This window comes from Mus caroli, unplaced genomic scaffold (genome assembly GCF_978045245.1).
Source record: "Mus caroli unplaced genomic scaffold, Mus_caroli_1 scaffold_5, whole genome shotgun sequence".
Taxonomy (NCBI): Eukaryota; Metazoa; Chordata; class Mammalia; order Rodentia; family Muridae; genus Mus; species Mus caroli.
The window spans coordinates 138,455,255-138,470,725 of record NW_028227260.1 but is presented as its reverse complement, the minus strand read 5'-3'; the positions used below and the strand labels follow the sequence as shown (position 1 = coordinate 138,470,725).

Sequence of the window (15,471 nt, the reverse complement as noted above, 5' to 3'; positions counted from 1 at the left end):
ACATACGTTTCACAGTGGGTAACAAACTAGTGGTAGAGGGTGGGTGGCAGGGCGGGGCTAGATTGTCCTAGCTAAGGTGGTAATCCAGGCCACCTCTTCTAGAAAGTCATTTCCAGCCTTTAAATTCTTGCCTCCCGAGGCACCACAAAGGACTAGAACTGCTTCGCTCACCTGTTCTTTTTCTCCTTGCAAAAGTCCCGTTTACCACCATGGGGATGTACCAAATGAGACTGTAGGGAAAAAAGGTGGTGACTGGCACGCCTGGCTACTGGCTGCTGCTCACCTCGATGCTAGTAGATTTCTAGCAAGATCAAAACTATTAACCCCTCTCTAAATCCCCCTGGCGCCGTTCCAGGGCCAACGCCACATTCCCTGCTGGGCACGCAATGGCCGCACCCCCTCCCGCTGCAGAAGGCTCTTTTGGTACACGCAGTCCGAGGTGAGTCTCCTCCTTCCCGCTTCACACCCCACCCCCAGCGTGTGCGTGCGCATGCGCATGCGCGGAGCGCGGCGCGCGCGGCTGTTGGGCCGCTGGCTGGGGGGCTCTGGGATATGCTGCGTCTCCGCTAGCTGTCTGCTGTGAGTCACGAGCCGCCGTGAACACCCGGATTCCAGCGGGCGCTTGCGAGCACGGGGGCATCGCCCGCAGTGGCCAAGCTCATGGCCGGCTGAGCGGGACGCCGCCGCCGCCTCAGCCACCGCCGCCGCCGCCGCCTCTTCCTCCTCAGCCGGCGGCGGCCCGGGCCCAGCAGCCATGGCCGAAGACTACTGGGACGGGCGCCTGCGGCGAACTGGAGGAAAAGGAGGTCGCGCGGCCTCATCCCGGGCCGCCGCCCCAGGCGCCACCGCGCCGGCCCCGCGGCTCTGAGGTTACTCGCGCGCCCCCTCCGGTGAGCGTGTCCTCGATACTTAGGGTGGGGGCTGCTCTTCCTAGAGAGCCAGCCGGACCCTAGGCAGTGCTGGAACAAGACCAAGGGGTACTGGGCAGCTTGGCTGTCAGGTGCCCCCTCCCCCTCGAGTTTCCCAGAATGCACTGGGGGGTCATTTGGGGCCTCCCTGACCTTGGCCCCGCCCTGGGCCCCTGTCCTGAGAGCTGAGGATGGGAAGTGCTGTGGATGCTAAGTGGGAGAAGGGTGATTAAAGGACTAGCGTTATGGGAATGGATTGATACAGTGAGAGACTCGAGGTTGCTAAAGGGCTAGGAACATGTAATAAAAAGCCTTACGACTTCAGGCCCAGTGTGCTTATGGAAAGGGGTTGCAGGACCATGAGGGACGTGATGGAGTATAACGGGGTTTGAAGTAAAGACAGTTCCAAAACATTCTAGTGGAAGTTGGAGCTACAGAGAGGCCCAGTGTAAATGGAGAAAGGATGGTAGAGGTACTACCAGAAGGTGTGCTGATAGACCCATAGTTCGAGTGTGTGGTGATGAGGGTCAGGATAGTGTTAATACTGTGTTTGTCCACGGAGTTGAGGGTGGCAGCTTCTCTGGGTCCAGGGTGTGCTCATAGAGGAGGTAGTGGAGGTTCCTGGAGATAAGGGTATGTAGATGCAATAAAGGTAGTGTGAGATCAGTATATGCCAGTGAAGGCAGAGCTTTTGAAGGACCTGAGAGCGTGTGTAATGGGAGAAGATGGGGAAAGGCCTGTACTACTGGGTATTAGGTGTGTGCGTACATGTGTATGGGAGATTGTCAGTAAAGGAAGTATAAAGAGCTTTGCACACGAAGGGTCAAGATGAGGTGTGAGTGGATGTCCATAAAGGCATCCAGAAAGTGAGTTTCCAGAAAGCATGTGTGTGTGGGGGGATACTATATATGAAGTTCTAGAGCAGTGGTTCTCAACTTGTAGAGGTCGAATATCAAATATCCTGCATATCAGACATTTACATGATAGTTCATCACAGCAAAAGTACAGTTATGAAGTAGCAACAAAAAAAATTTTATAGTTGGGGGACACCACAACATGAGGAAATGTAGTAAAGCGTCACAGCATTGGGAAGGTTGAGAACCACTGTTCTAAAGGCTGCTGCTGTGGGGTTAGATAGATACAGACACTTAAATGTATGCATGCTATTAGGGGAAGAGCACAAAGTAAAATATGCTGATGTACATCAAAACACTTTTTTTTTCTGTCCATGGGCCACTGAAGTGTGTTGATTTGAGGAGTGCTACAGAAGTAGAGTTTTGGGGGGGGGTGAGGGGTGGAGAATCTAGTGGATAATGAAAGGAACAGAGCTATGAAGGAAATCAATTGTGAACCAAAGAAATGGTGGTAGGAGTGGTTGGTTGAAGCAGGGAATAGGAATAGGTAATGGTGTGCCAAAGTGAATTGGAGTCATGAACTGAGGTGTATGTTATTAGGGGTCAGGGTCAAATGGAGGAGCTGCATTCACTAATGAGGGTCAGTCTGATACAGAATAATGCATTTCTCCCTGGAGAATAGGGCTAAGGAAGGGTTCAAGGTGTGCTGATAGTTAGGACTGTCAGGGTCAAAATACATTGAAGATTAATCTTGTGCTGAGGGGAGGAACTGCAGTGGAAGTACAAGAATGTATGTTAACAGCCGGGTGTGGTGGCACATACCTTTAATCCCAGCAGAGGCAGGTGGATTTCTGCGTTTGAGGCCAGCCTGGTCTACAGAGTGAGTTCCAGGGAAGCCGGGCTCTACAGAGAAACCCTGTCTCAAAAAAACAAAACAAAACATATAAACAAACAAAAAAAGAATGTTATATTAACAGTGGTCATAACTCTGAAGGTCAGGGCTAGAGAGATGGTTCAGCTGTTAAGAGCATGTACTGCTCTTCCAGAGGACCTGGGTTTAGATCCCTGCATGCACATCAAGAGACCCATAACTGTGAAGGGACCTAAGTGTGAACAAAACTGGTCAGGGATTGTATAAGATTCACAATGTACTAAGGATTCAGAGACGTGTGAAGGTCCGGAGAACGCTAATTTGGGTCAGCCGTAGAGCACCCTGAGTGCATGTTAAGGAGGATCAGAATCCATAGGGGACACTATTATTGGGAAGGACAGTGCTAGAGAGAGGCTAATAAGCATCTAGGCTAGGAAGGGACTCAATGTGAAGGTGGTAGGAGTTACTTAAAAGGGGCAAATATATGCCAGTAGAGTTGAGGGCAAGGTTTTGAGTGCTGAAGGGAGTTAGAAGTTGTGAATGTTAGTAGGAGTTAATAAATATTGAGGGCCTTCTTGGGGATCTAGTGTGTGCTTTTAGAGGTCAGGACAGAATGGAGCATGTGTAAGTATGGTAGTATGGCAACTGTGTGCTCAGTAGTTGGAGTTATTGTCAGTTGTCCTTGGTATGAGAGTAGCCTGAGAACTGGTGAGTATGTCTGAGGAATGCCAAGAAGGACAAATACCATGTAACATCCTATCTCCTGATTCTTGCTCTTTCACTTGTTCTGAAGTTTATAAGTTCAGAAAACTGAAATTGTGGTATTTAAGTTTTGCTGCTCATAAATGTTTAAGTGTATATATTTTTAGGAGTCTGTCCTCCCTGAAATGTTGGTCCTTGGGAACTGGCCACTTTCTAGGCCTAGATCTAGTGTTTGTCGCCAAGGTCAGGATTGTCCTGTGTTCTCTGTGGGTGGATCTTACTCTTATCTATCTGAGATTTCTTCTGCTAACCTGGCGCTGCCTTCCCTTCTAGTGAAGAAGTGGGCAGAAGTGGGAGTGGGAACTGCTGGGGTAAGCATTTTGTTTCAAGGTAACAAGTGACCCATTTCTTTTGAATTCACCCCCAGCCTTATCTTCAACCTCAATTCTAGCTATACTTGGGCCCTGGGCCATCTCAGGCCCTGCTGTGAGTACAGATGGCTACTGAGCTAGGTCTTTCCCCCTCCTTGCTGGCCCAGAGCCCAGGAGGAAGCAGAAGAATGCCGACCTAAACCTTTTGGTGGCCCCATTCCCACCAACAGCCCATTTAGGTCATCTTGTTGTCGATTCTAGCATCCCTAGGTATCTTCTTTATAGTAGTCTGTGTCTGGGACTTAACCTCAATAAAAGTTGGTCCTAGGCTCTCAGCCCCTTGCTCGGCTACTTCTGTATGTACTTTTTGATATCAGCCATTATTCCAGGTTCTCAGGATAGAACAGTGACCTAAACATATAGAAATCTACCCTGGTAAAGCAAATTTTCTAGTTGTGGAGGTGAGAAGACAGACAGTAAAAAAGGAAAGAAACCAATAAGTAGATGGTATTATATTTATTTCTGAGGCGGTTGTAAGAACTGAGGGACACATTAGAAAGGTGAAGGAGCTCAAGATGGCTAAAACTTTAAATAGGTTTACTCATAGAAGCCTCATCTAAAAGGTGATATTTGAACAATGGACTGGAGAGGAAAGGGTAAGATATTTTCCAATCTGGGAAGCAACCTGTGTACAGATCCTAAGGTAGAAACTATTGGGTGTGGTGAGGCTACAGGGGTAATAGGGGCAAGTGGGGTATATAAGACACATGGGCATGGGGCTGGAGAGATGGCTCAGTGTTTAAGAGCACTGACTGCTCTTCCACAGGTCCTGAGTTAATTCCCAGCAACCACTTGGTAGCTCACAACCATCTATAATGGGATCTGATGCCCTCTTCTGGTGTGTCTGAAGATAGCTACAGTGTATCACATACATGAAATAAATAATTTAAAAAAAAGACACATGGGCCACATGAGGACTATAATATTTATTTGAGATGATAAGGAAGATGTGGTGTTTTCTCTAGGAGAAAAGGAATATGATCTAGTTTTGTAAAAACCTGGGTTTGGACCCTGTGGATCCCAACCCTATAAAACCTGTCTAAGCAGCTCTGAGGATAGCTGGTATACTGAGATACCCTCCTCACCCCCCTGCTAACTCTATCTAATGGTTTGGCCTGGACAGCCCTTCCCCCATCTGGATAGAAAAGTGGGATGACCCATTAGTCACCATGACAGTGGTTGCTGAGGGAGGTAGGAGGGTCCCTGTGGGCCACAGGGAGCATTCTGCCTCGAAGTTGGGGGCAATGTGGGGCTGGTGTCAGCGGAACATGCCATTCTATGGGCACACCCAGGATCTTGTCACCAGTTCTTCAGCTCTGACTGAACCCCTTGTCCCAACTGTGGCTGTGGCTGTCACTGCTACTGCACCTGAGGATAGTTGCTGTGGAATACTGTGCTCCCACACTGAGACTATTGCCCTAGAAACCAACAACCTAATGAGTGGGCCCTTACCCTCAGCTAGCCGCTCAAGTCTTAGTACCCAGGTAGGCTACTTAGGGGTAGGCCAACAATGACAAAGGATATGTAGTGATTGGGCACTGACATGTTCATGTTGGCATCCCTCTCTGGGTTGTTGGGGTCTTTAAGGCATCCCTGATGATCAAGCAGGCACCAATGTGGTCCCTATTTCTATTCATGTCCCTGTTCAGGTCGCCATGGATCGGATGAAGAAGATCAAACGGCAGCTGTCAATGACACTCCGAGGGGGCCGAGGCATAGATAAGACCAATGGTGTCCCTGAGCAGATAGGCCTGGATGAGAGTGGTGGCGGCGGTGGCAGTGACCTTGGAGAAGCTCCCACCCGTATTGCCCCTGGGGAGCTTCGCTCTGTTCGGGGCCCACTCAGCTCTGCACCAGGTGGGTCTACTTTGATCATTCTTCTTTCTGTCCCAGCTCCCAGATTCTGCCTCTCAGACTGTTGTTTTCATTTTCCCTCCTTCCTTGTCATCCATTTCCAACACACACCATCTGTACTTCTTGACTATATTCAGTCCTCAGGATGGGGAAGACTACCTTGACCATTCAGCTGCCCCAAGACTCTCTGCCTTTTTCCTACACTCTATTGGTGGCTCTCAGTCTCATTGAATCTGCCTTCTTAGGACTTTTGGCAATGCCTGCCACCCCTAGCCTTCTGACCCAGAGGTAGCTATTATCTCAGCTCATCTCTGTTGGAGTACTCAACTAGGTGACCACATTCCCTCCATATCTGTCCTAGGTCTACCTGGGTTTCCCAGTCTGCTCTAGGGGCCATGTACACAAATGGATACGATGAAGAAATATATTATATTGGGGGAAAGAGAGTGTTCTTGACTCCAAAGGCCTGGCCTTTCCCTCTCCCCACCCCAGAGATTGTGCACGAGGACATGAAGATGGGATCTGATGGGGAGAGTGACCAGGCTTCAGCCACATCCTCAGATGAGGTGCAGTCTCCAGTGAGAGTGCGCATGCGCAACCACCCCCCACGCAAGATCTCCACTGAGGTGCTTGATCTCTGTCCCAGTGTTGGAAGAGTTGGAAAATGGGGTTATGTTTGAGAAGGTGGAGCTTATGATCCTTCTTTCCTTCATCTTGGCCGCTAGGACATCAACAAACGCCTGTCACTACCAGCTGACATACGGCTGCCTGAGGGCTACCTTGAGAAGCTGACCCTCAATAGCCCCATCTTTGATAAGCCTCTTAGCCGGCGCCTCCGCCGTGTCAGTTTGGTAAGTATCTTCTTTTGTCCTGTATACTACCAATCCCACTTTCCCGGTTCCCCTCTGCAACCCTGCTTCAACATACCTCCTTTGCCCCACAGTCTGAGATTGGCTTTGGAAAACTGGAGACCTACATCAAGCTAGACAAGCTGGGTGAGGTAAGATAGTTAAAAGGACTGTGGTAAAGATGGGGGACAGTATGAATTCCATGCAACCTCACAGCATCTCTGCTGTTGTACTCCAGGGTACCTATGCCACTGTCTACAAAGGCAAAAGCAAGCTCACAGACAACCTTGTAGCACTTAAGGAGATCAGACTGGAACATGAAGAAGGGGCACCCTGTACTGCTATCCGGGAAGGTACAGACCCCACCCTAGACTTTTGTTTTGTTTTTTTGTTTGTTTGTTTTTTGTTTTTTTTTTTTTTTTGAGACAGGGTTTCTCTTTGTAGCTCTGGCTGTCCTGGAACTCACTCTGTAGACCAGGCTGGCCTTGAACTCAGACATATGCCTGCCTCTGCCTCTGCTTCCCAAGTGCTGGGATTAAAGGCATGCGCCACCACTGCCTGGCCCACCCTAGACTTTCTTGACTGCATGCCACATACTTCTACTCTCTATGATGAGTGAGGACAGAGACTGGGGTTTTTCTGACCTCTCCTCACCTTCATGAGAATGCCTACTGTCTACATACCCAGGTAATAAGCAAGGTAATTAGGAAGCTGAATGGATTAAGGAAGGTAAATTATAGTGTTTGCTTTCATTCTTCAAGCACTCCTTAAGGTGTTCAGAAATCACAGGAAGTAGATTTGAATTACACAGAAAATGAGTACAAATTTCAGTTCATGTACTTAGGTTTAGAACAAGGCCCCTTCCCAAAAAGCAAAAGCAGATTATGAAAATAAAGTGTGACATGAAGTTGGAGCTGTAGACCCGTGCTCTTGATTAATACTCTTGTCTAAGCCTTCTTTTCTGCACACCTAATTCTAAGTATAGGGTAAATCAGAGCTAGGTGCTTTGAGGCATTACCCTAAACTGCACATGGAAAGACGGAAACCCTTAAGCTCATATCTATCTGGTCCTTATTCTGTTCTTTTCTGTGCTTTTTACAGTATCCCTGCTTAAGGACCTTAAGCATGCCAACATCGTCACACTACATGACATTATCCACACAGAGAAGTCCCTCACACTTGTCTTTGAATACTTGGTAAGATTGGATAGCAGTTGGACCCAGGGAAGTGGGGAAATGGCCAAGAGCCAAAGTATGTGACTTGTTCCTGCACTACCTCTTTTGTCCTCAGGACAAGGACCTGAAGCAGTACCTGGATGACTGTGGAAATGTCATCAACATGCACAATGTGAAAGTGGGTGTGGGACAGAAAGCAAAAGGCAGGAGGGGGCCCCCATTCACCCACTCACTGCACAGTTCTCCCATAAACAGCTTCTTCTTGTATGATGTTTTTGCTGGGAGCCATTGGAGGGTTTTGGGAGCCTATCATCTTTTGTGTGATAAGACATTGGGCTCAGTGTCTGTTTGGGAGGGAACATTGCCTGCCTGCTGCCAGGGAATTCGATAGTGGATATCTTTTGACTTCTGCCTGCCATTCCTGGTTCTCTAGCTGTTCCTGTTCCAGTTGCTCCGTGGCCTGGCCTACTGCCACAGGCAGAAGGTGCTACACCGAGACCTCAAGCCCCAGAACCTACTCATCAATGAGAGGGGAGAGCTCAAACTGGCAGATTTTGGTACCACCAGCCTCTCCCTTCTTCCCATTGACTCCTCAGCATTATTCTTAATAACCCAATTCCCTATGACCACCCAGTCTCCTTCCCCTTCACCCTCTCCAGAAATTGACAATGGCAGGCATTCTTATCCCCAGTTATACTCTATTCTAGGCTTTGCCCACAACCTCCTCATTCCAGCTGCTCCATATTTATTTATTTATTTATTTATTGCCTCTCAGGCCTGGCTCGTGCCAAGTCAATTCCTACTAAAACATACTCCAACGAAGTGGTGACACTGTGGTACCGGCCCCCTGACATCCTACTTGGGTCCACAGACTACTCTACCCAAATTGACATGTGGTGAGGAGAGGTGGAACTATGGAAGGGGGTGGCTTTTCCAGCCAACTCCCCCTTATATTTATGGTACCTTTCTTTCCCAGGGGTGTAGGCTGCATCTTCTATGAGATGGCCACAGGCAGGCCCCTCTTCCCAGGCTCCACAGTGGAAGAACAGCTGCACTTCATCTTCCGCATTTTGGGTGAGGAGAAAGTGTGTTCCTAAGGAGCTGTAGGGATATGCAGGGAAGACCTGAGATGTGCAGGGTAACTTGTATTCCTTACTAGGAACCCCAACTGAGGAGACATGGCCAGGTATCCTGTCCAATGAGGAGTTTAGAACATATAACTACCCCAAGTACCGAGCCGAGGCCCTTCTGAGCCATGCACCCCGGTGAGGCTGGTGGGTAGATGGGCATTAGGGGCCAGTGTGTCTGAACTCAGTATAAAGCACATCCCTTTACCTTTGTGTTAGACTTGATAGCGATGGAGCTGACCTCCTCACCAAGCTGCTGCAGGTAAGACCATCTTCAGAGGCCAACCTTAACAGGGATGGGGTTCCAGGGATAGGAAAATGGGAACGTCCCCAAGGGCAGGCTCTGAGGAAGGTAGGTAAAGAAACCTATGTGTTGAGATACTAGTATACTGATACTCTGTCTTCTGCCTAACTCAGTTTGAGGGTCGCAATCGGATCTCTGCTGAGGATGCCAGGAAACATCCATTCTTTCTCAGCTTGGGGGAGCGGATCCACAAACTTCCTGACAGTGAGTGGGAATGGGCTTAAGTTGGGACATTGTGGAACAGAGCCACTGGAACATAGGGTGCTGGTTTGTACCATACCTAAGGGAACATCCTCATGTACATGTGTCAGCTTGTATTTATTAGAAAAGAATTTTGTTTTCTTCTTGGATTCCTTTTACTTTTTATGAAAATTTTCATATAGTACATATAGACACAATATCCAAAAAAGTGTACACCACAGTTTTTGCAAACTGAACACCCATATAACTTTCACACAGTTCAAAACAAATGGTAAAGTTCCCCTATGGCTTCCTTATATATACTGTCTTCAGCATTCCAGGCCTTTCCTGGAATTAGAAATAGTAGGGAGCTTTGGATTTGGGAGATTTGGAGTTTGTTTGGAGGTTTCTTTTGAGGTAGAGTTGTGTTAGGTAGTCTTGGCTTGTGGTGGTATGGCTTCTTGAGACAAATATTCCTGTGAAACAGGTAAACCTTGAGCTTGCTTTTTTTTTTCCCCTGAGACAGGGTTTCTCTGTGTAGCCCTGACTGTCCTGGAACTCACTCTGTAGACCAGGCTGGCCTCAAACTCAGAAATCCGCCTGCCTCTGCCTCCTGAGTGCTGGGATTGATAAGTGCATGTCACTACACCTGTGGTGTGCTATGTTGCCTAGGCTAGCCTGGAACTTGTGACAATCCTTCTGTCTCAGATACCTAAGAACTTTCAAATTATTGGCATGAGCCACTATGCCTGTAATTTAAAAAGTATTTCATTGGGCTGGTGAGATGGCTCAGCGGGTAAGAGCACCGACTCCTCTTCCAAAGGTCCTGAGTTCAAATCCCAGCAACCACATGGTGGCTCACAACCATCTGTAACAAAAATCTGATGCCCTCTTCTGGAGTGTCTGAAGACAGCTACAGTGTACTTACATATAATAAACAAACAAACAAACAAATCTTAAAGGAAAAAAAAGTATTTCATCCTAGGCATGGTGGTGCACACCTTTTATCCCAGCACATGGAAGACAGAGGTAGGCGCACTTCTGTGAAATCAAGGCCAGCAAAGACTACACAGTGAGTTCCAGGAGAGCCAGGGTTATAGAGACCATATCTCAAAAAAAAAAAAAAAAAAAGGTTCATTACACCAAAAAATTGAGCTCACCTTTCATATCAACCCACAGAATTAATAATTAAATCCCAAACCACCACCTATTGTATGGATTTGTGAGTAGTATTTATATTAGCATCATATACTTGATAAACTTAGTACTTTTTTGTCTTGTGCAGTAGTCCAGCAGTATTTCATGTCTCATCTTCCTTAGTTATAGGCAGTGTGACAGAAGAAAGTCAAGCTTCTCAAAAGAAGAAGCAACTTGTGCCATGTGGGGTTGTACCCACAGGTCATCCCCCACTTACATACCTCTTTATTTATAGCTACTTCCATATTTGCACTAAAGGAGGTACAGCTACAAAAGGAGGCCAACATTCGGTCCACTTCTATGCCTGACTCAGGTAAGTGTGGCCCTCTTCTCATGCTCTTTCCACCTACTTGCTTGCCCACTCACAGCCATTCACTCTGCTTTCCCCTGCAGGCAGGCCAGCTTTCCGTGTGGTGGATACCGAGTTCTAAGCCAAGTTTTAAGCCACAGACAGACCAAGGCCCCAGCAGGCAGCGGCTGGAGGGATGCCACACCCCTTACAGGGCAGCCCCCATCTGCAATCCTCCCTGCTTGTTGCCTGCTTACCTGCCTGAGCCACACTCCCCTGCCAACTTGTCCCCTGCCACCTGCCCAAACACCAAACCACTGGCCTGGCCTGTCAACCATTGGCCTGTCAACCCAACCATTGGCCTGTCTGCTGGGTGCTAACAAAGCTCTCACCACTACTTTGCTTGATGTGTCTGTCTCTGTCTTGATAGTTGCTGGTGAACAGAATGGCCATGCCAGGTTTCCACACTAAGGCTAGGCCTTCCCCTCTTCATCACACTCTCTCCCAGGACCACTACCCCATGGCCAGCCAGGGATTTGGAGCTAGCCCAGGCCAAGCTCTTAATTGACTTTGACTAGAAGGTAGTGAGTGATGCCTTGGGTCTGAGCATCCTCTGCCTGCTTGCCACCTGTCCCACTTGCCTCTGTTGTATGGGCCTTCTTTTTTGTTAGTTTCTTTTATTGTTTTTTTTTTATTATTTTAAATGAGGTTCTCACTTTTTAATGCAATATCTCTGTATACAGACTGGTTGGGCGCTACTCCCTGAGTATGGCCCTCCTACAGTATTTTGTGCAATGAAGTCCCCCTCCCAGCCTTTGAGAGGTAGGGACCCAGACCCTATTCAGATCCTGAACATCACTATACCCTGGGATTGGCTATGGGAAAGCATGCCTCAGCCACTCACCTTCCTCCCTTACCTAGTGTCCCCAGCTATAGGGGGACCTGAGAACTACCAGAGACTGGGAGATGGACATGGTGGGGGCTACTTTTTCCCTCCTTTAGTCCCATAGCCAGGGCCTCTTTCCTTCTCAGGGTCTTCCCCAGCCCAGCTCTGCCTAGCCCTCCTGCCCTGTCCTACTCGGTGCTGTTGAGTAGGGGCTCTGCCAGGAATTGACCAGCTTAGTGAGGAGCCATATATAATATGTATATGTGCACAAACAGGGGGACATGTGCGAGCTTGTGCCCAATTGTTACACTCCAGTCCCTGGGAGGGTAAGGCAGGCCAAGGATAGTCTCCTGGATGTATGGTTTGCTCCCCTTCCTCCACCTTAAGCCTTGGGACCCTTAAGCGGGGTGGGAGGGCAAGGGAGGGTGCCCTCCTAGTGGGGTTTGGGGGGATTGGGTTCCTGAATGCACCATAATTGCTGTATGAAATATTAAAAAAAAGTCTAAAGTTCAAAGTCTGGTTATAAATCATCAAAAAGGCAAGGGGGCTCAAGCTATGGTGATTACTGGGACCCTTCATGAATCCATACCTGGTCCCATCAACTAAGAACATTAGGAAAGAGTTGGCTGGAAGTGTGGTGGGACTGTGGGAGAATAAAGACTTTGGAGGGATTGCACTTAGAATGGTAGGATGAGTTGAAGCAGTAGGGTAGACGTAATTGTGTTAATGGGAATCAAGCACTAAGCATAGATAAGTTAGATCTATCTCGAATTGTAGACAAGCCTGAAAGGATGGAGACAGGAAATATATAAGAAAGTTGTTTGAAGAAAGTTGGAAGGAGCAGTAGTAGATCTAGAGTGGTATGAGGCAGAAAGGTCCAGTCTAACACTATGAAGAGATCAGTTGGAGAGAGAATGAAAGTAAAGTGGGGTTTTGACCACTTAAAGGAATCTAGTAGACTTAGAAAAGTTCAAGAGTGAGGCCATAGAGCCAGAAGTTTGGACTGCTTTCTAAAATCCTGGAAGTCATCAGCATGGTGAAGTTTGCAACAACCTAAGCTTGGGAGATGGTTCACTTAGTAACACACTTGCTATTCAAGCTTGAAAACCTGAATTCAAGTCACCACCACTTACTTAAAGGCTTAAAAGGTGATGCATGTTTTTAATCCCAGCACTTGAGAGGCAGGGACAGGCAGATCTCTGAATTTGAGGCCAGCCTAGTATACAGAGTTCCAGGACAGCCAGAGCTACACAGAGAAGATCCTGTCTTGAAAAACAAGTGGGGGCAGGGGGCACTTGTAATCTCAATACTGGGGCGTGGAGTCAGCAGGATCCCTGGAGCTTCCTAGCCAGCCACTGTAAAGAATTGGTGAACTCCAAGTTCAGAGAGAGACCCTGTCTCAAAAAATAAGATGGAGAGCAATTGAGGTTGACAGCATATGTTGACTTCTGACCTCCACCTATGTCTGCACATACAGTACACAAAAAGTGGCACAGCCAATGTAGCCTCACATGAGAATAGGGGCTTAGTTTCCTCTTTCCATGAATCCCACCATCTTAAGAAGAGCCAAGAAGAGACTTTTTACTTGTAGACAAAAAAGCGGGTGGACAGGGCCAAGCAAATGCAAGTATTAGCAAGCCTAAAAGTGGCTGTTTATGGAAGTACAGCAGTGGTGGGTGATCTAATGAACCTCTTAATCACTGTGCCCTTGTAAACTTTAAATCTCAATTGGAAGCTGCAATGTGCCATAATGTTTTGTCTAGTCCTAGGGTTGAAAAAGTAAGACAGCCTACTTTTGGTGATGGCTCATGCCTTTAATCCCAGCACTTGGGAGGCAGAGGCAGGCAGATGTCCAAATTCAAGTGCAGCCTGGTCTACAGAGTGAGTTCCAGGACAGCTACTGCTACACAGAGAAACCCTGTCTAAGAAAAACAAAACAACAAAAAAAAAAACTTCCCATTCCTGTCAGTCTATCAGTCTTTCAGTTTTGTAATGGATAGGATGTCCACAAATTCCTTAGCAGACTTCTTATGTCCTGGAAGGTGAAGAAACCAGCTTTAAGGGTTGGGGGAGGGGCAAGCTAAATGGGAAGAAACAGACTGGAATAAAGGAAGTCAGTTCAGTGGATTTAAAGAGCAGCTATCTGCTTGTGCTGAACTCCATTTCTACACTAGTCTTTGGGGTCAGGGATCAAATTAAATTTCCTTCAGGGCTCATACAACTAAGTTGTGACCTCATCTGTGTCAGGTTGGGATTAGATAGTAGAATCACTGTAACAGACACCTCATCACTACTGTAAAATCAAACTCCCTACAGAAGCTAAGTGAAAAAAAGAGGGAAATTAGATCATGTGACTGGGAGGAGGGTTGAACTGTGCAAGCAGACCTGTGTGCACAGGGGTCTATATAGGAATAGGAAGGCACAGCTTAAAGTTCTTGTCTGTGTGTAGTTGGTAATAGTGAAGGTAATCACTAAACTAGCCCCAAAATCATGATTGGGGCGGGGGCAGTTTGTGGGTCGTCAACAGGTGAGGACAGCCAAAAGAAAGGTAGGTGGAGAAGTACAGAGAATTAAAGTCATCACTGACCAGTAGAACTGAGAGCCTACAAGAAAAGGGGAACAGCCTAATAGGATATTTCTCAACCAGAGAGATGACCTCCACACTTAAGGATGTCTGATAATGTCTGGTGATACGCAGCCTTTGTTGTGATGGTTGCCACCATTTTCTAGAAGTAGAGATCAGGAAACAGCTTAATACCCTAACGTGCTACTTTTTTTTTGGGGGGGGGGGTTCGAGACAGGGTTTCTCTGTCCTGGCACTCACTTTGTAGACCAGACTGGCCTCGAACTCAGAAATCCGCCTGCCTCTGCCTCCTGAGCGCTGAGATTAAAGGCGTGCGCCACCATGCCCTGCTAAAGTGCTACTTCTCACAAGAAAAAATTGCAGTAGTGCTGAAGTCTGACATAGAGTACACCTGTAACCTGTACTTCTAGCATTTGGAAGGCTAAGGCAGGGGGATCATCATAAGTTCAAGGCCAATCTGAGCTTCATGTTCAGAATTGAGACTCTTTCAAAAAACACCAAAGAACACCAAAAGAAACCCTGGCCCGTTCAATGGTTTTCACATGTTTGTCATCAGATTTCCTTTATATTAAAGATTGGGCACACTCAATGAATTGGTTATCCCAAGACACCCTCTGAATAATTCCACTATATATGCATGAAAATGAGAGTGAAGATACTCCAGAAAGTCTGGATTTTGTGAAACCTCCTGAGAGGGTTTCCTGAGCTGATAGCATGTGACCACAGTTTGAGGATCTGCCTGGTGTTTAAGGACACAGCTCTGGAACTAGGTCTGCAGTGCTATGGCACATTCTAGCTGAGGACAAATGATTGCACATTTCTGGCTCTCAGTTTCCCACATTGTTACTCATGGGCCAAAAACAATACAGTTATCTGCTACCCAAGGCTACTATTTAAGTCCAGCAAGTCACTTAAACTGAGCAGACTCAGTATTTGTTATGCTTCCAACAAACACATCAGATTTGTCTGGTAACTCTAGTTCAGGAAGCTGAATGTTGAAGTGCATGCCTGTATTCCATCACTTTGGAGGCTGAGGAAGGAGGATCAAGGCAAATCAGTTGCCAGCCTGGGCTTCATAGAGTTGGAGGAAATTCTGGGGCAATTTAGCAAACTCCCTGTCTCAAAGATAGAAAAGACAGATGACACACAAACACACAGAGAGCCACACCCTAGTTCAGGCTCTCAGGAGATGATAAACTATTTGAGAAAAAAACCTTTTATTTCATGTCTATAAATGTTTTCCCAGTATGCATATATGTGT

The 15,471-nt window shown here is 47.3% G+C and overlaps 1 protein-coding gene across 1 annotated transcript; it reads left to right on the top strand.

Moving 5' to 3' along the window:
- The first annotated feature begins 485 nt into the window (after positions 1-485).
- On the top strand, positions 486-11,147 carry Cdk16 (cyclin dependent kinase 16). The gene is made up of 16 exons (XM_021152683.3): positions 486-890; positions 5,416-5,623; positions 6,113-6,246; positions 6,346-6,471; positions 6,564-6,620; positions 6,707-6,821; positions 7,570-7,664; positions 7,759-7,821; positions 8,077-8,200; positions 8,419-8,539; positions 8,620-8,717; positions 8,803-8,908; positions 8,990-9,032; positions 9,188-9,278; positions 10,687-10,764; positions 10,845-11,147. The coding sequence occupies exons 2-16, from the start codon at positions 5,422-5,424 to the stop codon at positions 10,880-10,882; spliced, it is 1,491 nt and encodes a 496-aa protein (XP_021008342.1). The 5' UTR covers positions 486-890; positions 5,416-5,421; the 3' UTR covers positions 10,883-11,147.
- The last annotated feature ends 4,324 nt before the right edge of the window (positions 11,148-15,471 follow it).